At 40.6% G+C, this 27,229-nt stretch overlaps 1 protein-coding gene across 4 annotated transcripts in view; it reads right to left on the bottom strand.

The window, feature by feature from the left end:
- PKHD1 (PKHD1 ciliary IPT domain containing fibrocystin/polyductin) overlaps positions 1 to 27,229 on the bottom strand; it is a 280,766-nt gene that overhangs the window by 133,927 nt on the left and 119,610 nt on the right. For all 4 annotated transcript variants that reach the window (XM_056343184.1, XM_056343183.1, XM_056343185.1 and 1 more), the window contains 10 exons: positions 21,930 to 22,137; positions 20,805 to 20,962; positions 19,014 to 19,208; positions 17,822 to 17,947; positions 15,038 to 15,171; positions 9,972 to 10,084; positions 7,900 to 7,999; positions 6,453 to 6,587; positions 3,088 to 3,223; positions 1,139 to 1,385 (listed from right to left, as the gene is read on the bottom strand). In XM_056343184.1, the coding sequence (XP_056199159.1) occupies positions 1,139 to 1,385; positions 3,088 to 3,223; positions 6,453 to 6,587; positions 7,900 to 7,999; positions 9,972 to 10,084; positions 15,038 to 15,171; positions 17,822 to 17,947; positions 19,014 to 19,208; positions 20,805 to 20,962; positions 21,930 to 22,137 (1,552 nt within the window). The remainder of the gene's footprint in view (positions 1 to 1,138; positions 1,386 to 3,087; positions 3,224 to 6,452; positions 6,588 to 7,899; positions 8,000 to 9,971; positions 10,085 to 15,037; positions 15,172 to 17,821; positions 17,948 to 19,013; positions 19,209 to 20,804; positions 20,963 to 21,929; positions 22,138 to 27,229) is intronic.

Genomic DNA, 27,229 nt, shown 5'->3' with positions numbered 1-27,229 from the left:
GAAAGTCCTGATGAGGTGAGTAAGAAAGGCATGGATGTTCTAACAGAGCAACAGAAACATACCTACTGGAGAGCTTTCTTTTAATTTAATACACCATGAACTTAGTATATCTTCTATATAATATAGGTATTCATTGCATGACAGCTGGGACAATGAAACCATCAAATGTCAAATTCAGTTTTAGTAGAAAACATAATACATGAATCTGATGAAAATATCATAACAGTGAAATCAGATGGCAAATATTTTCTGCTTAAGAGATGAAAACCTATCCCTATTCATGACCACTTATTCTTTGGGAGCATTTGAGGAAATCTCTCACAGTGAGCATAAAAGGAAACACTCTCAGAACTTCACTTAAAATCTAATTAAATTAAAAGTTTTTTTAAAATATTGTATCTTATCAACTGAAGTGTTTCTCTCACATTTTGTCGGTCACCACTCAGAAAATCTTGGCAAAGTTTGCAATTCACCCACTAGATGTCTGGGTGTCTGGGGACTGGTTATCAATCTCACTTTAAGCCTAAGTCCCCACCTTGAGCTGGATTCTTATTTCTGCAAGGGTCACTTTATATCCCCCTGGTAATCTGAATAACAAAATGGCAAAACATCACAGCCTCCACTTAAAGGTCCACTTAACACTGCCAGAATTGCACAGGAATCAAGACTACAGATAGGATACCAAGGTAAGAAATGTAAGCAGCTTGCTGAGAACATCAGAAAAATATTGAACTTGGGCAGCCCATAACTAAATTCGTAAATAAATTAAACCACAGACTGCTCTTTGGCCTGAAGGCCAATGGCATACATAATTCTTATAGCTGTCCATGCAGTTCCCTCCCAAAACCATGGTGCCCCCATCCAAATTGCCAGTTGGGAATGGTCCTTCTGCTGCCTCTCAAACCCTGCCTGAGATCTGTCTGGGTGGGAACAAGTAGCCAGAACCAAACCAGTGCCAGAGACCATGTGAACAACAAACCCAGACTAATGTATGCCAGTGCGCAGGATTTTGACCTAGTTTAGGACCCAGCAGGGGGGCAAGAGTCCTGGGACTGTGTTGAGACCCAGCAGCCCTCTCAATATAGAACATACCAAGCAACACTCATACCAGATTTTCAGAAGTGGCATGGTTACTTACATGTGAAGAGACATACGGTGGATAACAAGGTCACTGCCACAAACACTGCCACCAGAATCTTGACTGAAGTTGGCACTGGCTGTACAAAATAGTGCAAGGATATCTGTAGAAGGGAGGAGGTGACTTCCTTTCTGCCCCGTGACAGAGCCATCGAGATCCTCAAGGATGGCAGAGTGAGGAAAGGGGAAGGACACTTGGAAAGGTGAGTTGATGAAGGTCAGACCTTCAGCTCTCACTGTGAATCCACCTGGGGGGAACAAGCGGCATTTCAGAAACAGAGACTGACCTTCTCAAGTAACAAGTCTGGAGACATCTCTGGAGAAAAAGAGACTAGCTTCATTCCACATTCACTCTGGAAAAATGTCTGCTGAGTCAACAAGAAGGGGAGATTCAGGAAAATAAATAAATAAATATAAATAAATAAAGAACGAAAGATGGCTGTAGGATTTGCCACTGCTTTCTTATGACCAGGTCCAACCTGTCCAGTGCCCTCAGATCCAAGTGCTTCTCCTGGCCCTACTAACATCTCCTCAGTGACTCCAAATGTTTCTTCACAAGTCCCAATGCCAAAATTTACAGTCTCCAAAACAGCGATTCTTATAGATCTCTTCTGCCTTATTTATAAGACAAAATCTTTAGAGATAAGGACTGTTTACATGCCTGTAAATATACTTGTGTGCATGTACTGCACCTCGCACAATAAATTCTTGGTTGAAAAGTGTGTCTGAAGGATCTTCTCATTACTGTAACATGGGTAACTACAAAAATGAGGAATGGTCATGTGGGCTGCAGCACAGGGAGTTTTTGAACATATTAGTATTTCCAGAAATGACAGAAAATCATTGCCTCATGGACCATAACAAGTCAGCTTTGGCATGGGTGTTCATGCACCACTATCTGACTATCGTATTCTCAACTGTAGCCTCTCTAAAGTCAGATTTTAGTATTCCTCCTGTTCTTTGATCTCAACTCTTGAAGTCTTTTTTTCTGTTATGTTATTGTAGGACAGTATTCATTTATATATAAATATATTTAAGAGGTAATTGCAGTTGAAACATTCTTCAAAGAGCCTTTGGGTACCTCTTTAAAGCTCAAAAGGATGCTTAGTTTACACATTATCTCAGGCAAATTCATCTAAGGTTTAGGCTGGCCTGAGGTAGGAGTTTGGTGAAATTCTGTGAGGTTGTTATAGCTATTAAATAAATCATCCATCTTGAAACTTCCCAGAATGAAGAAGCAGAAACAAGTTAGTGTATAAAAAACAATTCCACTGAGAAAATGAAACCAGCACAAAAATAAGGCTACCTTTATCTTCAAAATACATGTGATATGTGGCTTCAGCTAAGCGATGAAGCTATTTCCAAGGAAGATTGTAGAGAACCTGCAACCTCAACCTATGCAGAGCAGAGCAGCTAAACGAGCTGGTTCAGCCCACCCAAACGCCAGCAAAATGCACACACTAAAGAGGGTGAGTATGTTGAGGACTGATTGTTATGCAAATCTTTACAATCCCAGCTCAGGGATATTCTCAGTGCATCTGAGCTGCACACCTAGCACAACATTTATCTTGCATCTGCATATTGTCACCTTATGCCCAACCTCCCTGCAAACAGGGAGCCATTATCCATCTGTTCCAGTTGGGGAAGTGAAACAGAGAGAGTGACACTGTTGAAAACTATTAATACAGTGAAACCTAAGGACAGCAGGTATGCAAATACCTCAAAACCTAGCTTTTGGTAATTCACCTATAGCAAACATAGTGACAAGATCACAGAATTAAAACTGGGCCAGTATTCTTTGTCATTATACGGTGCTTTTTTGTGGCGTTCAGCTGAAATATCTATCAATGGTTGTCTGTGGAAACTGTGAACTTCTAAACATCTAAATCTGAAATGGAAGGAAGCCGGGGACTGAGGAAAGCCTGTGAAATAAGTGTAAATCAGACTCACCCTGCCCTTGGTAACAGCCAGAACAAGTCCTGATCGCTGTGCAAGTGTTCACATCAAAGTTCCTGAAGGTTGTGTTGGAGACAAATACCTGGTATCTTTTGGGAGTTTTTAGTCCTGCTGACATACATGTCCTATCCTGCAATGAAGAAACGCAGAGCACTGGGAAACGTATCACCATGCGAATCTCCAAGTCTAATGAGTCCAGGATACAGCAGCTGGCACACAAGGATGTGACTGCACTCAAGTCAGTGGTTGTGGGGCAATGTATGCTGATTGAAGGACAGATCTAAGCTATGGCTTTGCAAATTCTGACAAGTAACATCTGCTTAATTCACCATTTGCAGTATGTGATTGTATTACATTCAGGGCAGTGATTGCCTTGTTTGTTTTGTCCGGGCGGTTGCACAGTAGTTAAGGCTGGACATTTGAAGGGAAAGAAAACTGCACATTCCCTGGGAATAAAGAATTCACCTGGAAGGCAGAGTAAGCATATTTTTTTACAGCCCCTTTTACTTTACCTTGTCTTGTCCAGTAGGCAGGAAATTTTCTTGTTCTACAAAGCTAATAATTCTAATTTCTGTCCTAAGGAAAACCTGACTGCTATGATTTAAAGCCCTTTTATGTGATTGGGGATGGGGTGGGGAAGCATTTAAGCTAGGCTCTCCTTAAAGTTCTAGTTGACTTCAGGGTCCATCGAAGTAACAACAAGTGGAAAGGAAGAGCAAAACCCACAAGTGATGGGAAACAGAACAGAAAAACTAGATTTTGTGGTGACTGTCAGCTGGGATACAGGGGAAGTGTGCATCTCTCTGCCAGTTTGTCTTGGAGACAAGCTGGGAAGGATGTACTTAGAGCTAGTGAGTAGCCTGGAAGAGGAAGGGCCAGCAGGACTGTGTGATACTGTTTCTGAGGCCAATAAACACTTTTGTAGAACAACTCTCAAAAGCCTTGGTAGAGAATTAGTTGAGAAATCCACCCTCTGTGAAAGCATTCTCTTTAATCAGAAACGTAGAATGAAATGGACTTTTATAAATAGATCATTAATTCAGAGAGATGTTGTTATCTTCAGTCTTATTAAGAGACAGTAGTTCCATCACCTTTTTTTACTTTGAGGTCAAAACATCTGGGGTCACAGTCCTGGTCCTTGGGCCATCTTATTCCAAGTCACTGCTAAGCTGAAATCCCTGGCTTCTGGTAACAAATCAGTCAGAAAGACTCTGTTGATTTTTTGCTTACACTTGCCTGGTTTTCCATTCCACCCTCCTTTTTCTCTCTCCTTTTTTTTTTTTTTTTTTTAGTAGCTAATTTATTTTATGTAAATAAATGGCAAATAGAAGAAAGAGGTGAGATGACAGTTCCTCCCTCTTGTGTGTCACCTGTCTCAGACATCCTGCTTTTTCAGGAAGAAATGCTTCTCCTCAAATGGCTCCACAAGGACTATGAGCTGCTTTATGGTAGCATGGAAGAGGCTTGCTGAATGTCAAGGAAGCTAACAAAAGTCTTCCTCTTGGCTTTTACAGGCCCTGGACTTACCCCTGCAACTAACATTTTAATTGATCAAAGCCCCAGTTTTTAAATGCCCTGATATGTCCAGAAAACAATCTTGTTTTAAAGCACTTCTTTCAAAAATTGGAAGGGCTAGCAGAGAGGAATATCCAAGGTTCCCATTAAATTAATGTCATAAAGTTTTAATTGATATTAAAGAGACATCATTATTAAAGGGAGAATTACATAAATTAAGATGTAAATTATGACAAGGAGGCTCTTATCATGAGATAATCAAAGATAATCACCCCCCTGGGGTACTGCAAGAAACAAGGCACAGCTGAGCGCCTCTAAATCTCTTAACAAGTACAACATTGGAGTCTTTCCATAGATCCAGCAAAGCAAAAACAAAGACATCCACCCTTTGGTGTCTGAGGGAAATTCATTGTGTCGCTGGGAGGCTGCAAGGTTGGACTGGTGAAGCTAGGATTTTATCTGAGCTGCGTATTTTCAACAGACCTGCTACTGAGGCTTCTTTCTGCAACCTTCTAAAGAAAACTCATTTAAAACTCTTTTTCTGCCAGTCAGAGAGAAAATTAATTTCCTAAACAACAATAGAAAACTGAGCAGGGCAAAAAAGACCTCAAAATCATGAACAAGCAGCTGTGGCAAGTTATAACTAAAATTCCTTTGTTATCCATGTTATTAATCTGTTAACAACCTCATAGCACCCAAAGGACTTTGTCCAGCTGCCTGAAGAAATAATGGAAGATGATCATATTTACTGCATAAATAAAAATGTTACACTTTGATGGCAGTAAAAAAGTAGTGCGCTGTGTTCCAGGTGGACCAACGGTGCAATGACAGAGCATAGGACACCAAGGTGTTAAGTAGGTGAGAAATCAAATCTGTTGATCTCCATCATTATTATCAAATCACTAAACTAAACCCAGTTGTGTATGGTTAAATGGTGTTGGTTGATTACATCAAAAGGTTTATAGGAGTTTATGTTAGAAAAGCTCATTTAAACAAAAAATATTACTCTCAAAAATTTGGGTTCTGTGAAATTCCAAGTTTTTTCTGAGACAATGTCAGTCTTGGAAAACAACATGAGTAGGGAAAAAATTAACACTTGTCTTACTAAAATCCTTCAGCTCTTAAGCTGAACAGAAGTATGATTTTGGTTTTACTTTTGAATCTTGTTTTATAAAGAATATACATTAATATGCATTTTAATATAAAATCTTTTAATAATTCCAAATCCAAATAGAAAAATAAGCGTCCTTGTTTCAAATTTAAAAAAACAAAACAAAACAAAACAGAAAACAAACAACAACTTCAAAATTTCCATACTGAAATAAAAACAAGTTTGGAAATAGTGCTGAATTTTCCTGCAGAATGCAATCTCTGGTTCATCAACAGCTGATGTTTATTCAGCTCTACCATCAGCTGGTATGAATGGAACACCTAAAAAATTATGCAGGATCCAGCTGATCAAATGCTATTTCTCTTCTGCTGCTGCCAGCAGAAGCAACAAAATTCTTAGTTCCAGCAGGCTGGGAGAGTGTTACTGATGCTCCAAGTTTCTGTGCTTCATCTCCAAATCAATGTCCCTCGCAGCAGCTGCTGCTGCTGTTGAAGGCATCATCTTTCCAAGGAGTGGAAGATAGCTAGAGCACAAACAGATCAGTGCCCAAACCGTATCCTGAAGCTATACCTAAGTATTTATCTTTGCATACAATCTATTTAAAATCCAAGCTTTACCGAAGCTGCCATGGATCAGGGCTGTTATTCAAGTTGCTTTCTTATTTCTCAAAATCCCTGTTTGAAGGATTGTTGTGCAGCTCAAGAGGCACTGAAATAATTCCTACAGTGCTTACCTTTTGCCCAACACGTCCAATTAAAACACTGTCAGCTACGGAAGTGTTTCCCAGGCTTTCTACAATGTCAATGCCAAAGTCTTTGCAAGTGTAAATCCAGAAATGTTGGAGTTTAAGGTTGCTGCTGCTAAAAATCTATATAAAAGCACAATAAAGGAATAAAAATTAAAAATAATTATGATTTATAGCTCTGCTTGACTTGTAATAGACAGGGGAAGTGCAACACCACATAAAATTGTTGAATGTGTATTTAGTATTTGAGCATCTCCCCTTAATTTCTCATTTTTGCTTTTAATTAATAATACAAAAATCTTTACATTCCACCAACTTATTTTCATGTTAAAAGAAAAAAAGAAAGGTATGAAAGAAAATCAGAACTGAGAATCAGTAACTGAAAGGGTAAAAGTGCTCTAAATATTTGGGGGTCTATTACTGGGAAGAATAGCAGGATAAAGAAGTTAATGTTTGTAGAAGAAAGATGCTTTGAAAATAATCATAGGTATCGCTTACAGTCACCTACAGCAAGAAGACTGTTCCTAGGTGGAGTTCATGGAAAGAAGCAGAATAAACTTAGTTGTTCATGTATGCTCTAAGTCAGTAACATACAAAGAAATTACAAGTTTAGGCAGAGAAAACAACAAACAAAAAAAAACCACCTGTAAAACATCCTTTTGCTTGTTTGTTGGGGTTTTTTTTTATGCAAATATTTTTTTCCAGAAATATAATGTACCAGTCTGAAAAAAGCATGGAAAAATTGGACACCTTCAAAGAAAGAGCCATAGGATGTGTTAGACTAGACAACATGTCTTGAGAATCACGTACAATCTGTTCAGGTCATCAGATGGGGTGTTAAGCGGGTCACAGCCTCTAAGCACTGGTATGGGAAGAAAATATTAGATAAAAAAGGGTGATGTGGGGTTTTTAATTTTAACAATTTTTAAAATTTTTAACAATGGTGAAAAAAATCCCATGGAATCCATTAGCCCTGTGAAGGTAACAGATCCTTTACCAGCTGCAATCCCTACAAATAGCTCAGATCCACTGGGAGGAATTTTTTGGCTGTGTGATCTGGTGGAAGGTGTCCCTGCCCATGGCAGAGGGGTTGAAACAAGACGATCTTTAGGGTCCCTTCCAACCCAAACCATTCTATGATTTTGTGATCATAGTGACAGACAGATGCTGGGTGATTACAAAGGACACCAGCTCTCGATGAAAGTAGCATTGATTCTGCACTGAGGCAGTTAGAACTCACACACACAAAAAAAAAAAAAGTGTTTCTGGCTTTATCACCAAAATAGGAGCCTCCAGCTAAGGGACATGGATGTACAGGTACAAGAGCTTTACTGTAACCGTGACCTATCTGCAGCCTTAAAAGATGAAGTCTGTGTAGAGGTGATATACTTGTAAAGGTCCTGAGCATCACAGAGGACAGTCAGGAGAGACATACCTGAACTCCACCTCGGCTGCTCCAAGCTGTGAAGCTGCTGAGCTGCACAGGTCTGTGTGGGCTGTCTGGCAAATATTCTGGGTACACCAGCAACCCATACCTGTTTAGGAAATAAAGCAAAGGAGGCTGTTTCTTTACAGTGCATATATTCACAAGCAGATTTTCCTGCTCATCATTTTGATATCTAAAACCTTAAATCTGTAACAGTTCTCTGCATGACACTTCTATCATTTAGTCCTAAATCAAAAACTGGTGGATGGTAATATTTATTTTAGGCATCTAATCGTGCCAGAGAGCATACTTAAAATTTCTTTTCAAATAATTTCAGAATTAGCCACATTAGGGCTAACAACCAGTGTGCAGTACCACTGACAGGTCTTACTGCAAAACATCCCCCCCATGCTCATGAGCTTCCCACCAGCATCACCTTCTGATAAGCCTGATACAAATCTGGACAGATAAGGCTTTTCTCTGTCTTGGATTCAGCCAACTTGGAGTACATTCCAAATGTACATGTTCCTGACTTGCAGCCCTTGGTTTGACCCTCTCAGAGATTTTAAATCCAGATTAATATGCAGATTTCCTCAAAATTCAGGTGGTTCCATCCACTGACTTTTAGTACAATGTCAATTTTTACTGTCCTTTCTGTTTTAGGAAGGCACAGGCAAAAGCTCTGGTGAATAGCTGTTCCTGAATGCTACAGGAACAACTGCTACATGTAATATCTGATGTACACGCAGCATCTTTTATCCCATTAGACTGCAAAGTGATTAGGCCCTTCAATCTACTTAATCAAAGGACAAAAAAGCCAACTGAACCCTGGGCTGCATCAGCAGCAGCATGTCCAGCAGGTCGACGGAGAGGGCTCTGCCCCTCTTCTCTGCTCTGGTGAGAACCCCCTTCAGTGCTGTGTCCATCTCTGGGGCCCCCAACATGAGAAGAACACAGACCTGTTTGAGTGAGTCCGGAGGAGAGAAATAAAGATGATGAGAGGGCTGGAGAACCTCTGCTATGGGGACAGGCTGAGAGAGTTGGGGTGGCTCAGCCTGGAGAAGAGAAGGCTCCGGGGAGACCTTATAGCACCTTCCAGTACCAAAAGGGGCTGACAAGAAAGCTGGGGAGGGGCTTTTGACAGGGGCATGTAGTGACAGGACAAGGGGGGATTGCTTTAAACTGAAAGAAGTTAGATTTAGATGAGATATTAGGAATAAATTCTTTACTGTGAGGGCAGAAGGCTCAGAGCAGCTGTGAATGCTCCATCCCTGGCAGTGCTCAAGGCCAGGCTGGCCAGGGCTTGGAGCAACCTGGTCAGTGGAAGGTGTCCCTGCCCATGGCATAAATGGGAATATATAGTTGGAACTATATGATCTTTAAGGTCCCTTCCAACCCAAACCATTCTATGATTCTATGAAATTCTAACAGTTGAGTGTTCATGCTGCTCTGAAATTAAGCATCTGGAGGTAAGAAATGCTGCTCCAGGTTGCATAAGCTGGTGTCAAGTCTCTAATGATGGCCTGCTGGAGATGTTAAAGGAGTCGTCCAAGAAACAAACCATGTATCTGTTCTGTATGCCACCTTTTCTGCTCTAAATGCCTGCTATACTTAAAAATGAGCTTTCAACACAAGAGCACATGCTTCAGTGCTTTGCTGTTAAATGGCTGATGAGGAAGTATGTTAAATGTGGCACCTTAAACTACATCAGGATCATTTAAACGAGGGACTACAGTGGAGGAGCTTGTTAACAGCACAGAGAAATGCTGCAAGTTAACAAATTGGGGTTGTGAATGAGGAAGGACCATACTGAAACTATTAAGGAAACCATTCGCCATCAGGCCCTCAAATACAGTCCCAGACACGTCACTGTCAAACACTGATCCTGCTTTACTGCAGAGAACTCTGCTTACAAGAAAGGAACCCCTAAAAGCATGCAAAACTGGGGGTGGGGGGGGTGGGGTGGATGTGTGAAGACATCCTGAAAGGAGGGGTAAAGCCTTTTCTGCTCACCACTGCTATTATAGTTAGCACTACCATGCACTGAATTAAGTTATCTTTAACCAAAAATCTCCAACTACCTTGTGCAGGAATGAGCTTCGTTGTCACTGAAGGACAGGAGAGGCATTTTGGATGGTCCCTCAGGGGAGAGATGAAAGAAATAACCATATCCAGCAGCACACACTGTGTTACCCTGCGGAGAAGTACATGTGGCTGTGAAAAAAAGATTACCACAGATCTCTGGAAATTAAAATAAAACTAAGAAAAACCCAAATTAAAATCCCAACTGAAATCCATTCAGATTCTGGTAAGTCTGGCTGGTAGAAGCTGGTACCTTGTTTCTGTGTCCTCAGTCTTGTCCCGTTTTCACTCTGTCCTTGGGCCAGTCTTAAAACAACTACTGTTCTCAAACCAGGCAACAAGCGTTGGCCAAGCAATAGACACAAATGACAGAAAAATAGTATTGCCATAATTCTTCAAGAAGTAGGTAAGACAAAAAGTGTGTGGAAAACTTCTCACACCTTTAAAATCCTTTCTAAGTAAGAAGGCAATGTCATGAAAGAAAGGTAAATCACAGACTACTTAGTTTATTCATTATCTGTACTGATTTAACAGTTTATTGATTATCTGTATCTTTCTCATACCTCCCAAAGCAAATACAGGAAAAGGAAACATTGGCACTGAAAAGGTGAGATGCCTAAAATTCAAGCAAAAGCAGAGAACTACATCTTTAGCATGTGTCAGTGGCCAAAAAATTAAATTTACTCAGACCTGTGGTAAGTTACTTGTTTGGGATTATTTTTACCAAGGTTAAGTGAATAATTTAAATGTAAGTTATTGTCACTTAATATCTCTTAATGAAGAGATGAACAAGAGGTATATTCTTTGTACTATTGCAAGAGGTGAAAAATAAGCAAACATAAGGTCTGCCCGGCCTTAAAATTAGGAGTCTGGTACTTACCAAATCAGTAGCAAGTGGGTTATGTGTGTTTGTATCCAGTGAATCAGGAGCTTTTATACTCTAGGGAAAAAATCTGCTCTTACCTGCTTCATCTGGCCAGCAGCCAAAGCTGGCTGGTGTTGGGTGGTGCCCGTACAGCAATGTTACCCTGTGCACATCTGGGCATGGTCCCTCTCACCTACCTAGATGCCTAAAACTTTGATGTTGAAGTCCAGGCTGGTAAACCATGGCTCCCTTTCCAGGAAAAAATAAAGTATAGGCATGTCCAGAGGGCAATTCTTGTGGTCTATCCTTGGATAAGATTAATTGCGCTCTGGAGATACCTAGTTCTCTAAAGGGAGTCTGAGATGAGCTTTCTTGCAGCTATAAGAAGAGCTTGTTCTCTAAAGTCCGGCCTGACACCCACTGTTACATTCATAGGTCACCGGACAAAGTTGAAGTACTAATGACTTTTTGGTCCCTGATGGTCCAAATTCAAAGCTGAGCCTGGTGACCTAGAGGTGAAAGCCTCCATATACCAATTACTTTCTTCCGACCCATCCAAGTGTGTTCCCTGCAGTCATGATCTCTGACATCTGTCAAGCAGCAAAGCATCAATACCCAAAGCATTGCTTTCTCTATCCCCTGGCAAAACTGCTGCTTTTTCCGAAAATGCAGCCACAGACCCTTTCCCTTTAATAAAATACTTCTGCAGTCGAGTCACATTATTTTCAAGATCTTTTACTTGCGACTCCAATCGTCCGTTCTACAGATGATTCACAAGGAAAAAAACCTGCATATTTATTCAGCCAGCTAGTGGCTGGAGGGCAGGGGTTTTAGGCAAGCAGGGAATTTTGTGTGGAAATCAATTCTTTGTGGAAGTCAGTATATTACGAATGTCCGTGCAACCAAAATTCCAGAGAGAAATTACTTCCCTGAGCATGCCAAATACCTGGAGGTGTGCATTGCAAGTCAGTAAAATAAGTTGGCTGACGTTTTAAGTGTCTCTTAACTGTACAACACTGCTAATGTAAATATTTCATGAATTTCTTCTAGATAGCCAGGACTCAAACTGTTGACCTTAAAGATGACATTAAAGCTCTGGAGAGTGTGCCCAGCACCACCCCCCAGTTTCCGAACCTGGCAGGATGCAAGTAGTACCCCCAGTGGGCTCACTTCAGTGGGCACTCACCTTGCAAGTTTTAGAAAAGATCTCCGTAGGGATGAAATGTTGAGAAACAATCAATGCCGAACAGCTGTAGCCTCACCTCTTTGGTACTGGGGAGAATGGCTGCGTTAGGTAATATTGGGAAACAAATCCATTTATCAACAGTGTGACCATCGGTCACTCCTCTAACATGGAAACATGGGCTGATCTCCACCCCATTCATTCATTTCAGCTGTTTCCCAGTCCTTCACGCCATGGCAAGAAAGGAAAGGGAGGATGCTCGTTGGATTTTGTAAACCCCATCTGTACATTGTTATGCATGAGCACTGCATGCTGGCTCTGGGATTTAAGGGGTGAATGCTTATGAATAAGAAGTTACTACAAAAGGTCCAAGACCCACTGGGCCAAAGATAGCCAAGAGAAAAAGATAAAAAATTACCCTTTTTTTTTTCCCTGCACCAAAAAATAAAACCAGGGACACAGGATATGTGTTTCAGTGACAAAAAAGCCAGTATCAGAGGGGGATCTGCAGTTCCTCATGCTGATACTATTTAAAAGGCAAGAAACCAGCCGGCTAATGAAGTTGTCTTATGACACTAAAAAGTGATAACCAAGGCTTCCATACTTTATTTAAAAAAAAAAAAAAAAAGATGCTAACCTTGTAATAATTATTTTGCACGAGTATAAAATTTTGTCTAATGGCTGATTCCCAAATGCACTTAAGAGCTTAAGTCAAAGGGAAAACAGTGGGAATTTGGTCTCCAAATGCCTTTGTAGGCTCAGGTTTGAGTGACTGCTGTGTCCCAATTTCAATACTGTTTAGGAGACCACTGATTTTCAAGGATATTTAAGCTCTTCAGTCAAATTTAGGCTCCTAAACTACTAAATTGAGTAGTTATGAAAATATTATTGCAGGACTCGCTGTGGAAAGCTTAACTCATCATGCACAGAAGATGTAACAGGATGGACCTAAAGCTCTCTATCTTAGCTCTAATCCTTGCCCAAAAGGTTGCAGCCTGCAAGTTTAAAACCAGTAATCGAAAGATGGCAATCTGAAAACAGAAAAAAAAACCCAAAACAAAAAAAAACCACCTACACACACAAAGCACCCCACACACAAAAACTAACAACCACTTAACATTAAAATCTGGAAGGGGAAATGTTTATTCCTTGGCATGGCCTGGAAACCAGGCATTGGGAAGATGCGTCTTTCCCATTCCGTTCTTCAAACCTCCCTGTTAGATTAAGATTACAAATACCTAAAAAGCAGTATCCAATTCTTGAGCCATTTGACCAGATGAAAAGTGCTCAAACTCTATAACATCATGATGCTGGTGCCAGACCAGCATCCCTTGCATTTAGTTATTAATACTGTGCTAAGGAAAAGTCCACAAGACACAGGTGTTTTGCTTGGAGGAAGGGTGACTTTTTCTCTTAATATCCATGTCCTTTCACGTCTTCTGCTGAGCACTGCCTGGTACTGTAGAACAATAAGTGCAGCTAATAATTTTAAGCTAGGCAACTTCTTCATATTTTCCTTTTCCTGCCCCAACGCCTGAAATAGCCTACCCAGAGAGACGGCTGACAATGAGGTTCGTCAGCAACCCTTCAAGGGCCATCTACTATTCTGCCTTGAGTAGCACACCTCTGGAGAGCAGGCTTAACCCTGACATTCCGATACACAGTCACAAACACAGCTTTGGGCGTATCTGTGAAGACACATGAACTAGGAGAGCTAAACAAATGGGCTGCAAACCCACCACAGTCAGTTCACACGTACCCGTAGAGGTAATTGCAGCAAACCTTTGCAAAAGCTGAGCCACTGGCGATCGACTAGACAGCTCCAGGGTAAGTCAGTGCACGGTAGTACAAAACTCTGTGTTTAGTGGAGCTGAAATTCATGTGATTTTGCCTCGTTGTTGTATTTTTTAACCATATTTGATGGTCTTAAAAATGATAAATATGCCCTTGAGGGAATTGCAGAAAAGTCCTCTCCTTCCTAAATGTTACTGTTTTCATACTAACATAGAAAATGTGTTGGTCTCTTTCACCTTCAAATGTAGGTGGAATTCTTTCCTCCTGGAACAGAAGCCCAGGGGCCAATTAGGTTTTCACATATAGTTAATAATTGCTTTGGTTTCTGTGGTTAGCAACAGAACAGGTTGGGATTTCAGATATATATATATGAAAAATGTGCATTTGTCACAACAGAAACTGCAGTAAGAAATGTCAGTTTCAATGAAATTCCAGACTTAAAGTAGTTGGGAAGGAAAAATGGTTTGAAATCACTGAAATATTCCCCCCCAAAAAACACTTAAAATTGACTCATTCTGAAATGTGACTTGAAGAAGACAAAAAAAGCATGAACTAAAAGAAAGCATCAGAGAATTAGGGAACAAAAAGCTTTTTACAGTGCTCAACTTTTTGATAGAAGGGTTGTTAGTCTGTTAGCTTTTTAAGAGTTCAATGTTTTATCACTATTTAGAATAAAGAAGCTTTGCTTCTTTTAAAATCAATGTCATTTTCATAGGGCAGGGAACACATTCTCCTCATCAGAGTGGAATGCAAATTTTGGACTCTAAGTTGCCATTTTAAAACCCAACACAGGTGCATCTGATATTGCTGAATTTTAGTGTGCTTGCCACCAGTCCATTAAAATTGAGATTTAATTTTTTTTTATGAAGACAGAAGTAGGGAAAAATTCTAGAGAAGTTAAGCTTAGACTTTATTCCAGTTTTTATGAATCCATGAATATTAGAAAATAAAACAACTTTTTGAAATACCCCAGAATGAAGGACACCATTGCAATATTTCATTCCATTTGAGTGCAGTAAAATTTTCTGTAATAAATTTGCCCATGAATATAATTTATTTTGTAATATGCACTTGTTTTAATATCGCATCACAAGCACAGTTTCTGACAGCTCAGCTAAAAAGCAAATGTTCTGTATATGATCTCCCCGATTAATGAAGCTCTGTATCTTTCTGATATCTTTGATTAGAAAGGAAATGTTACGCTTTATACTTGAGCTTCTTACCTTGATATGGTTGGCAGGAGCCCTGATGTAGATCCCTGCTGGTGACAGTGTCTCAGTGTTGGATAAACTGTCTGTTCCCGAAAGGCCAATCACTATGTTGTTACTGACTCTGTTCCCCTCTTCTGGTCCTTCTCCTTAAAAAAAAAAAAAAAAACAAAAAACCCACAAATAAAAAGATAAAAAGAAAAATAATTTATATATATCTGGAAACCATCTATTATGCAAGTCACAGAACTTGCTGGGTTTTGCCCTGACTGCTTTGCTGGCACGGCCCACCTGGGAATTAGCTTTCCCTTCTAGCTGTCCTGGGTAAATCACTGTCTGAAAAGCACTTAGAAAACCGTTTTTAACATACAGTAGAAGATGGCTGTGAGATGGTCAAAGACTGCCATGACTGCTCAACACAGCAACATCAGGAGGCCACAAGCAAAATCTGATCAACACTGTAAATACGATAAAAAAAAAGGTTTTGCCACAAAGATCTTACACTCTAATGAGATAAAAACAATCAGGGGAAGGAATGCTACAACATATATTCTACAAAGATGCAACAGAGACCACGATTCTGCAACTCAATATGCACAAGGCCCTGTACCAGGTGTTACATGTGAATATAACACCAGCCATACTGTGTCACAGGTTTATAGAGAAAATGATTAAAAGGTATATTATAAAGAACATTTACAGTTGGAAAAAGTGAGATTCAGAGTGGGGAGGTGGCTCACCTATGCATATATAGCCATGCTTCTGGCAGTGCTAGAATTCAAAGTCCTGTCTCCTGTGTCTCCATTCACTGCCCTACTAACATGCAAGAAAAAATTTCTAAACAGACTTAAAAATACCTGCACAAACTCTGCACAGAAGTGGGGGATTTGGCCCCCTAAGCAATCAAGTATGAGGAGAAAAAGGAAAAATCAATCAACCAATTGATCACACAACTCGGAGTCATGGGGTGCCCCAGAACTAGTAACAGTATTGAAGTAGGAAGGAAAAAAAAAGGGAAAAAAAAGGAAAAAAAAAAAAAAAAAAGGAGAAAGAAATCTCTTTTAAAATGATACCACAAAGAAATGTGCCACCCAACAGCAAAAAGTGGACAGTCCCATATAAGTCAAGTCCGAACAAGGACACATCAGCATATGTTCACCTTCTCTGGTGTTTTGGATGCAGAATACAAAGTGGAATATCTCTGTTTGGCCCACATCAGGAGCAAATTAAATCTGTTTAGTTTTGTTTATCTAACAGTAATTATTATCTCCAATTATACCTGCTCGAGTTCTACTCCAAATACAGATCCCTCCCCCAAACATTACTACCCCACATACAAGCCACTTCACAGGAAAACTTAAGTCCTTTGGTTTTGGGGATGTCAGTAGCTATATTTAGCTTCCCTCTAAGTCTTTTGAGCCTTTCCGCATTTTTGGAACAAGATCTGCTTAGGAAATATTTCCTTTCAGGCTGCATTTACTACAAATTATGCCAGTACCAGAGCATGAACAGGATCCTGAAGCAGTCCTTTTGACAGCCATATAGGTTTTTGAGGTGGTGTAAAAGGTCTTGACTTCCAAGCCAAGACGTGGTTTGTCAATTAATTTTAAGCCCAGAGCGACTTTTTATGACTGTCTTGCAAACCCCCTGAAAATAAGGGGTTTAGATGAAATCACTGAGGGAGTCCAATTCTGGAGCTGCAAATGGCCAGCTATAATAAATATTCTTTCACAGGCAACAAAATGATATATAAATTCATCCATCAGACCCTCTGGAGCTGCTGACAGTGAAGCCATTAAAGACATCTTGGGGATAAGGTATATTGAGCCTGTAACTTCAGTGGAAACGTTCAGCTCAGCCCAGAGTCCTAGACACATGTCCTAGCATGAGTGAGCCAAGGCATGTGGCAGGTTGGAGATCTTGTTCTGCTTTGCCATGGCCCTGAGCACTCTATGCATCACCCTGGGCAAGGCATTGCATCTCTCTGAGCCAGCTCTCTTCCCCTGCAAGATGTGTACAATCGCTCTCATTTTATAGTCTTCTCTGTTTAAATCATAATCTGTCACTTCTCCTTATGTTTAAATACAGGACCTAGCATAGGGGCTCTGTGTAAGTGTATGTAACTGCAGGATCAGGACTGAAAGGCTTTTTTTCCCCCTCTGTTTATCTTAAAATTGGTCATTTTTATCCCATCTCTGATGGAAAACAAAAATCAAGCTATATCTTTAGGTATTTAGGCAACATGAGATCCCAGCAGAAGATGCTGCAAGTCAGTCTCCTGATGGTTAGTTAGGAGCAATATTTTGTTGCTTAACACTTTTGTTGCTCCAAGCTCCAATTTATTTAAGTGCTAAATCCTCTGCTTAACTTTTAACATATGCTTTCACTCCATTATCTTCGATGTCAAATGACTGAAGTTAAAGGTAAGTATGCTCTCAAATGCTTCACTGAACTGGGGTCTTAAATACTGCATAATGGTGCTCTTCCAATGACAGATAAATCAATCCCCTAAAAAAATTCTTCCACTTGTACACTGAAAAGTAAGTGATCCAGAACAAGTGAAGACTGGCATGAAGAAACAGAGTGTATGGTCAAATGGAAATAACTGCTAGGAGTTGCATGTGGAAGCATGGGAGCTTTATTCCAGATTCACTGGCACCAGAAAATGCAGATTTGATTAAAGTTCTCAGGGTGCAGTTAAGGATCTGCCATTCTTTCCTCGAAAGGGATTTTTGTGCAAATGCTAATCAGTACATGTTGCTGTTAGATATAGGATAGGAATTTTTCTGCTTCACTTACCCAGCAGAAGCCCATGGCCTGAAATGTTATAGAAAACATTGCTGTCCACAACAAAGTCTGAGATGCCAATCAGACGGAGTCCTTGGCCAAAAGAGTCCAAGACACAACAGCCACGTATGTAAGAGTCTGGGGGAAAAAATGAGTCTTGTGAGCAAAAAGCACATGGCAGCTTGAAAGTAGGGAGAGTTTTGTATTAGCTCCTCATCCTTTGATGCCATGCAATTAATTCTTTTGGCTCCTGCGAGACTGCTTGGTTACAGCCGCCCACCCGTACTCACCTGGCAGATCTTTGCCAACAGGTGGGCACTGCTGGGATGGGCACGGTAGGAAAGAGGGTCCCTGAGCACAGAAATGGGTTAACGGAGGTGGTCCAGTATTGTGAGGAAGTAGGAGGAGGAGATCCAATGAAAGCATGGGGTAAGATCCCAAGAGTGAAGTATGTTACAAACTCAGGCAGTTGGATGATTGAAGTGGGACTGAAGAAGAGGAACGTTTCAGTAGAGCAGTAAGGACAAGGCAGGTATCTTGTACACCTTGTCTAGCCAGGCATGGTAACCTGTCCAGTGTACTCCAGGATCATGGCCAGTGCTGCCTTTTGCAACCAGGAAGCCCAGATCCTCACTTAGTGATGAAGGTGGCATAGGAAAGGCATAATTGTGGGTTAGCTTAAGAGGAAAGTCCCATCCAGTACTCTCAAAATATTATTTAAGCCCATCTAACTCGCCCCTATCACCACCAGTCTTGTGAGCCTTCATTCATCACAGAGATTAATTTTGCACTTATCAGTGACAAAGTCAAAGGAACTTAATGTGTTCCTTAACCTTCTGGTGATAGTTAGATTTTGGTCTATGTCACCGCACAGCCCTGTTTTCCCCTGGGCTCCCTCACAGCGTAATAGTGCAATCATTTCCAGAGTTAGTAGTAGCATGCCAACTCAGAGGTGTGGTATAAAAATAAAATATTATTTTCAGAAGAAGCTGTCCAGAGATGCAAAGGAACTAAAGCAGCTTAAAGCACTCCATCAAGTTTCACTTGGGCTTAGACTGCAGGTGAGGTTTTCTCACATTTACCAGTCCAGTTTGTCAACTGACCCAAGAGCTGAGCAGCTTCTGAGGACATCGCCCCAACTTTGGGTGGGAAAAGGTGGGACTTTTGAAATCATTCAGGCCCACCTCCAGTGCAGCCGCCTCACCTGCCATCCGTGCGTTGCCAGCAACAGTCAGGGCACTGCAGTGCTGCTGAAATGCTTGGCCCACGTGGCGGAATTGGACACCCTCCACTCGGAGCCGACTCGCCTCTCCCTGGAAGGCCTCCACAACCATGATGGCGCCCAGGTCCTGAGACCCTAGCTGCCTCTCGCTTCTCTTGTACAGACACCCGGAGCCACCTAGAATACAACGTGGTGGGAGCTGTCAGTGTTACCTCTCCATGGTGACCATGGGATGTGCAGAGTGCCCCAAGCAACATCATGAAACCCACTGGGTTGACTCAGTAAGACTCCATCTCCAGCAGTGATCATAAATACGGACCCAAAGACAAATAGCCACAAACAAGCGTATTTGATACTCCCTCTAAATACTCTCATGGTTCCTTCCCTAAGAGTGTGGACATTTTTAGAGGAACATACATTCAAACCAGCAGGAAGCTGTGGTAGTTTTATGCCTTGGCAAGTTCCTTGTGTTCAACTTTAAATAGTCCTTTGCATAGGGAAGATGGATTTGACATTGATTTACTTTGGGTGAGGCTCTTGAAAAGGGATTTGGACACGGATGTAGTGAACTAAACTGAAATGAGAACATTTTGAAATTTCTTTAAAACCCTTGCTCTCCTGACTTTCCCTGCAGATGGATGGGGAACTGTTATTACCCACAGTCTAAAGACAAGGAAAGTAAATCATAGGGCCAGGGAAGGCATCAGCATCCATGAAAGACATCATTCCACGGGTCTGTGCTCAGGATATTTTGGTATGAAGAATTTCAGGCTGTGAATGTGCAACTTGGGTTTATTCAGTGGAGGTGCAGAGGAGATCTCAAATCCCAGCACTGCCTGCTTATCTCAGTAATGCTAATTTTTTTTTTTTAAAGAAGGTAAATTAACCACGAAAAAACACTGCTCGCTCATCTTCTGGTGACTCCTCTGAGAAATCCTCCTATCCTTTAACTCAAATAAAAACTTCAAACAGTTAGCACATTTCAGAGACTATATTTATGACTTCCACAGAAAATGAACAATAAATCCATGAGTAATATAAGCAGTTGGCTGCTGGATATCAAATGAAGTCCTGTGTCACAGTCTAAAAGCCCAAGGCATTTTATTTTTAAAGGAAACCTTACACCTGGGTTGCCAGATAACCTAACTGTCCTCAAATTATAACCACTGTGTCTGATTCTGCTTCACCATCAGCTGGTGTAAATCAGGAAGAATATCAAACTTCATGGCATTTTATACAGGTAAAACTAAAGGAGAACTGAGATACCTAACACTGTTTCACCTGTCTAACTATAAGCTACAAGAAACCATCACCTGTTATTTTTTCTCGGTATCCCTAAACACTAAGCATCTCAATATTTTACAATAAAGAGTACAACATTAGGCTGTTTTGTTTTTCCTTCTTCTTAAAATGACTAAATAGTAAACACAATTAAAAATTTAATATATTATGTACACTGAAACATGTTTTCAGAAAATACTTTCTTTTCTACACCCTTAGGCTCAGGCAAAACTAAAGGGTCTTTCCCAAGATGGCTTGAAACAACAATGTGAAAATAATACATCTGAGATATTACAATAAAATGCAGTTCAGCTCCCGAGACTTCACACTTCAATGTCAAACAATGTTTGGAAAGATAGACTCGCTTCCCTGGCATTGATATGTCTCAAAGTTATCCTATTAAGGAAAAGTTCCGATACACGATACTAAAATGTGATTTTAATAGAGCAATTTTCCTCCTCACTACATTCCTGTGAGAAAAGACCTCCTCACCTCTTGCAACACCTGCTTTTACACACTGTCTGAGGTGTGACATCCTCTCCATCGTGGCATTTCCTTGAACAGCAACCCTTCGGCTAATCAGTGCCACCACAGCACTCAAACGCAGACCTTGGCCATTCACCCACTCCTCTCCAGCACCGTGGGAGTACCTAAGGAAAAACACAAAAAAGGAACGAAAGTATCTGCACCTGCCCGATGGCAAGTTGTAAACAGTGATGTTTACCTTAAGCTGATGACTGCAGCCACCCAAATTCAGAGCTGGTTTCAGCCCTCTTCTCACTATTAACAGTGGCACATCCAATGTGTCTGTGTATATGGGCTAGATACATTTTTCCTTGGCTGATGTCTGGGAACAGATATCTTTTGATGTCTTTTTTGTCTCTCAAGCTCAGAACTTTTCCTGACCATGTTTATAACAAACTATTTCAGCCTTTGAATTTTCTTCTCAAAACATATTTGGGTGAAAACCATCAGTACTTTCTTTCTTAAAGCCCCAGATATGCCTGAAAATGATACCATTAATCTTCCTGAGCACTAGAGGTTGGTTGCCTCCCAAACAGATAACAAGTTTCAACACTGGGGCTGTTTGTCTGAGATCTCCATGCACAGAAGACGAAGGGAACAAATGCAATGAAACTACCACTCACTGGAAACATGGAAGCAGTATTTCCAAACTGAAATAATTCACTTTGAGTGTGGTGTTAATCATTTTAAGTAAATCAGACAAGAAGTGAAGATTTTTATCTTTTTTTTACAGAAGTCAGACACTTTTTGTGAAAAAAAATGCACTTTCTCAAGAAACGAACTGTGCAAGACATTTCTTTGTCAACCCTATGCTGAGGCGACTGGATTGTACTGGCCATCAGTGTTTTCTTCTTCAAAGGTTTTCTGAGTTCATGGTTATGATACAGGATTTAAACACAGTCAGAAACATTCAGAGTTGGATGTCCACTAGCTTTAGGGGGAGTGAGGAACTGAAATATCTCTAACCACCTTTGTTAAAGTGATTTATATAGTTATTATGTCCTGCAGGAAACAGCAAATCCTCACTTTGACCAAATTTTCCCCTGGTTTAGCTCTCTGCTATAGAAATCCCTTTGGCCCTTGAAAGGATACCTGAGCGGTGATCTAAGGTACAGCTCCGTGTCGTTCACAGACTCAATAATAGCCATTTCTTCTTGCTGCTGTGCATCTCCAAGGCTGGTCCGTCCCACCACAATTTCATCACCAGGTTGCCAGTCAACAGGTTCCTGGAGCACTAATCGTGTGTCATCAGCATGAGCTGATGATTTCAAGCGTGTGAAAGCTACTTTGGGCATCCAGCCTGAAAGAAAAAAAAGAAAAAAAGGAAAAAAAAAAAGGAAAGGGGAAAAAAAAAAGAAAAAAGGAAAAGGAAAAAAGAAAAAAAAAAGAAAAAAAGAAGAAAGAGAAAAGAAAGAAAAAAAGAAAAGTAAAAGCAAGTCAATCCACTTGAAAAAACAAGCAGCATGTTTAGAAAACCCTGCCTCACTTGGATCATGCCAGTCATTCATTTATTTCTGATGCTGTGTAGGAGATACAGGACTAATGCTATGAAGGAGGATTTCTGCTTGGATCAGAAATGCAGTGCTTTCCAAACAACATGGCATTTTCATATATTTTGTCCTTATTGGTCCCAAAAAGCTGGAAAAAAAACATGCTGGAAAGAAGTTTGCTCAACAAGCAGTAGGAGCTGAGGTTCGTTCCTCCAAACTGACTTCCCTACATGAGAAACACCCTCTTCTTAACCACCTGTCATAACCAATGGAGAAAAGCATTCTCTGCAGTGGCCATCATCCTTCTCTGTGTGCAAAAAGCACTCTGAATTACCAGCTTCCCCAGTCATGTATCCAAAATGACATACAGTGAATCTAGGTCTACAAGTAACTTGCATTCACAAAAACATATGTTCCTGTTAGTAACATTTCAGTGACTTATGTGAAGACAAATATCGCCACTTCCAAAACCTTTTAAGAGTGACTACAGATTGCTCAGCTAGCAACATAAGGTTGTTCTGACACTGTCTCCAGCAGAGACAAACTGAGGGGTCATTTTTTTACATCTTGGGCTAAGTGGTTTACCTGGTCATGCAACACAACCAATGGGCTGCAAAATCAAATGCAAGACTAAAATGGCTAGCATGCAACCAGCCTGCTTTCAAACAGTTGACAAAAAACGATCAATAAAAAAAAAAAAAGTCGATGGTTCTTTTTACCACTTGACAAGTATGGTGGACACTGGACATCTGGCTGAGTCAGCATAAGATTATGTGATGACGGAAACAGGATTCTAGAGATACATAGAAATGTATCTCAAGCTGGTTCCAGAGCCAGGAATACTCTGCAGGTAAAAAGCGTCCCCCATGGGTGATGTTCCTGAAAAAGTCTCCATCAGGGACAGCTAGGTAGAGGAGAACAAAACCTGGAGGTCCCAGGGAAGTGTGTGGCAACAACCAACACAAAAGTTGTTCTACTTCCTGTCTTTTTAAATAAAGGCTTTTCAAAAAAGTAATTTTTCTTTTTGAAAAAATGGAAAGTTGTTGAAAAGTGAATTCTCATCCACAAAAAATATGTTGTCATTTTTATCAAATCTTGGTCAATGCATTATTGTAAAAAATCATTTGTGAGGGTGTTAAAAAAACTCACTCATTTTCATTTTTTTCAACATTAGCTCTCTTTTAAAAATTAAGAAAAAATAAAAATATCAAAAATTCAATATTTTTCTTTTTTAAAAAGAAAGTCCTATGGAAAGAACTTGCTTCAGCCTTTTTCATCAAAAGCAGAAATAACATCATGTAGTATTTTTAATGTTGTATATTTGGGGACATCTTCTCTGAAAACTTCAACTTCAGAAAACACGGTTGAAACATATTCTTAGTGAGGCCTTAGTCTGCTTAAACCTGAAAACAAATTTTCAACTTTAAGGTGAAGGTGAGGTGAAGGTCATGTAATATCCCTGGGGATGGGGATGATATATAGGTTAGGCAAAGCAAGATGAAGAGCCCCCTCCATCAGCAACCTTGGGCCACCACTGGAAGGCAATACCAAGGTGGCAACTGCCGTTTCCCAAATTCCCTCCTCTTCAGTGGACACACTACCAAGTCTGTATATAACAAGGCCCAGCAATGAAACATCTTGCCATTTCACCCTCCCTTCTTCACTTCATCACGTTTGCTCTAACTCTTGACATTTCTTTTTCCCTAGCAGGCTTTAGAACAGATTGGCCCAGTGAGATCCAACACATTGAACAGCATCAGGGGATAGTATGTGCCTCACCCCCCCACCTTTAGTATATTTTTCCTTCCCTCCTTTGCAATAGATCATAATTTACCTTTAGCCCACAGCAAGTTACTGTCCTCCCTGATGGTACTATAGAAAAGAAATAACACCTGAAATCACCAAGGGTAGAGGTTGCATCAAATAAATCATTTTCAAATTATTTTAAGCAAGTTTCTTCCTCTCCATATCCTGTTTCACTTTCTCATTGGTTACACTCCACTGTCCCAGTTCTTTCCTTAATGAAGATAGAAATACGGAGTAGCACCTCCAAGTCAAAAAATTTACAGCAGAATGAGGGAAGGAAGAACCAAGTCTTTTACTCTGTCATCTTAAAGTATATTTGAACACCTGCTCTGTGTGTCAATGATGGGCATCTAAACCTAGCCAACATACTTCTGGCTTATGATCTTTTCTTTTTTTTTTTTAAATCAACCTTGGAATTTCTCAGCTTACAGTTAAGGAAACCTTTCAGACATCCTTCACTTAATGTGCTTCAGTTCATGTCATAGAACTGTTTTGGAGTGCATCAAATGGATTTCCTTCAGATGAAACTAACGCAGAAGTTGTAATCGAGTAGAACATATAATACACTTTGGATGCTGATGGAACCAGACTAGAACGACTCTATCGTAGCCCCCAAAACACATACAGTGTGGACCCTGCATCCTCAGCACCTACGTCATTCTCTCTACAGACCTACTTCTACTGGGCCATGCTGTTTTCTAATGCAGACTTAGCCAAAGCCCACCTCGCGCCATTCATCAGCACAGACATGAAAGACTTTCCCTGTGAGACCTCATCCTTCACACAGCTTCAGCCAGCTTAAAAAAACACTCGATATCAGCCTACATGCGTTCTTCTACTAGCAGCAATTTCATCATCTTTATTCATTTACCTTCTTTCACTGAGTGATCCTCGTGAATTTTTAGGACTCACATAAAAGCAAACGACTGACAGCAGCCATCTGCACGTTGAGCAGCATACCATTTTTCTCCAGCTCTGGACGTTTTGTTTATAATACTGATTTGTGTGCGTGTGTTAATGTGTGTTTGCATGCATCTGTGGCCAGACACACCACTGACTCCTGTTGTGTACATCTGTCACACACATACTACAGCAACACTGCTGGGCAACTCCTGTCATTAAGAGGTGCAAACCATCATTCTGCATGCAGAATATGTTCTAATGGAAAAGGCTTGTTTCAGGCACTTGCGATGTCAGAAATAAAAATTTTTAAGGAAAATCTTCCCAAGCATTTTTTTTCTTCTAAACAAAGAGTATTCAAGGTATCCAAACATCCCTCTCCCCCCACTTTTTTTCTTTTTTTTTCCTTTTTCTTTTTTGACTTCTTACTGTGCTCTCTCAGACTCCCTCTCTGTCTCCCATTCCACAGTTTTACCTTCCTGATAATTTAGGTAAGATCAACTTCCAGTTTCCAATACTTTTAGAATATTTTCATGGGGGGGGGGGGGGGGGGGGGGGAAGCGGAGAGCAAGGGTAGAAGTCTAGCAGATTCTGCTTTCCTTGCTTCCCATTTATATCCCCACATTCAACAAAATCTGCAGGTCATATTCTGCTCTAAGCAGCACAAGAGACACACAAGATTTGGTCAGTGATGCTTTCCTGGTCAATTCACCAAGGAGGAACCATAAATGAGGTTTCTTTGCTGTAGCTGCAACTCTAACACATTCCTGCCCTATGGTTTGATGGGAACCCATCATATACCCACACAGAAATGAACTGCACTCTTTCTAGAGCATTCATCATCCACTGCTGTTTAAAATCACCCATTCCCCTTTCTAGAAAAAATTTACAGGTGGTAAACCTAAAATTTAACTTTTTTTTTTTTTAAAGTAAGTATAACATTGTGACCTGTATCTCACATAGTTCTAATGGTAGGAAAACACACAACCCCCACGTTCTCCAGTTTCAGTGTCAAAGAGGTTTAAATGAGGATAGCTTGACAAAGAGCACAACACCTACCAAGCCCCTAAGTCACTGTCACCACTGTTGTCTGCAGCTGACTTTGGAGACTGTGGCTTGGTTTCAGGTGCCTAAGCGTGTCATTTTGGATGTACAGTTGGCATCTAGCTGCTGTTCCAGAAAGACACTGGTCTGATGTTAAGTCCCGCATCCATCTGCCAGCCCCACATAGATACATTGGACACCAGTCAGGGTGCCTGGAATGGTTCTCTATGCTAACGCTCAGGTAACTGAACAGCCAAACAGCTAACAGACAGCCAAATCGAATTCTTCTTGAAGAAGTTTCCAGGCCTCTGCTCGCCTACCAGGTGGGCTGACTGGATAGGACACACCACTTTTCAGAGGTACTCCTATACCCAGCTTTTAAATGGGGAGGTGGAATGTGCTGGTGAACATCTCAGGAGGGAATGGTCTCCAGCTGGGAGACAACCTTCATTTCCCAGAGGTCTTCTCCAGTTTTTCTTCTTCAAAGAACCAATGCACTTGCTACAGTATCATGAATATCTAAAGGAGATTGCCTGGAACAAAGAACCCTGCCTGCCATCTGTCTGCAGGACCACCCTTTGGAAAGTCAGAGCTCTCTTTCTTGTTTCCCTTTGAAAACAAGCTTTATTTCAGATAAAACATGCAGGGTTCATAAAATAACCTTCAGTGATTGGGACTGGGCTGTGCAACAGGTAAATAAATTACTTGTTTGAAAGCAGAAGGTTTAAAAGATCAACAGCTGTGGTATATTTAAATTATTTCTTTCCTAAAAAAGTACTGCAAGCAGAAACGCTCAGAAGTGTTGAAAAATAGATGAATCTGTATAACTCCTTAATTATTGAACTCATTTTTAATAATTAACTAAGCTCGGATTGGGAAAAAGACCACATCTTGAGATCTAAAGCAGAAGTGCCTTCATGTTAAAGGGACAGGACAGAACCTTTAGTCTCTAAATGCTATTGCAGGCAAAGCAGGAATTGAACATTTTACTAAATGACTTGACAGAAACACCCTTCAATACTGAGCAGAGCTGAACCATGTTACCAAATGGCAGCCTAGAAATGCAAAGGGGCTTGAAAGCAAATTCCAAAGTGAATTAATCACAAACTGTAGCATAAGGGACATCTTGGCACCAGGACCCTGCCTTGTGAT

Source organism: Falco biarmicus, chromosome 6 (genome assembly GCF_023638135.1).
Source record: "Falco biarmicus isolate bFalBia1 chromosome 6, bFalBia1.pri, whole genome shotgun sequence".
In the NCBI taxonomy this organism is placed as follows: Eukaryota; Metazoa; Chordata; class Aves; order Falconiformes; family Falconidae; genus Falco; species Falco biarmicus.
The sequence above is the reverse complement of the archived record's forward strand: the minus strand, read 5'-3'. Positions and strand labels throughout refer to the sequence as shown.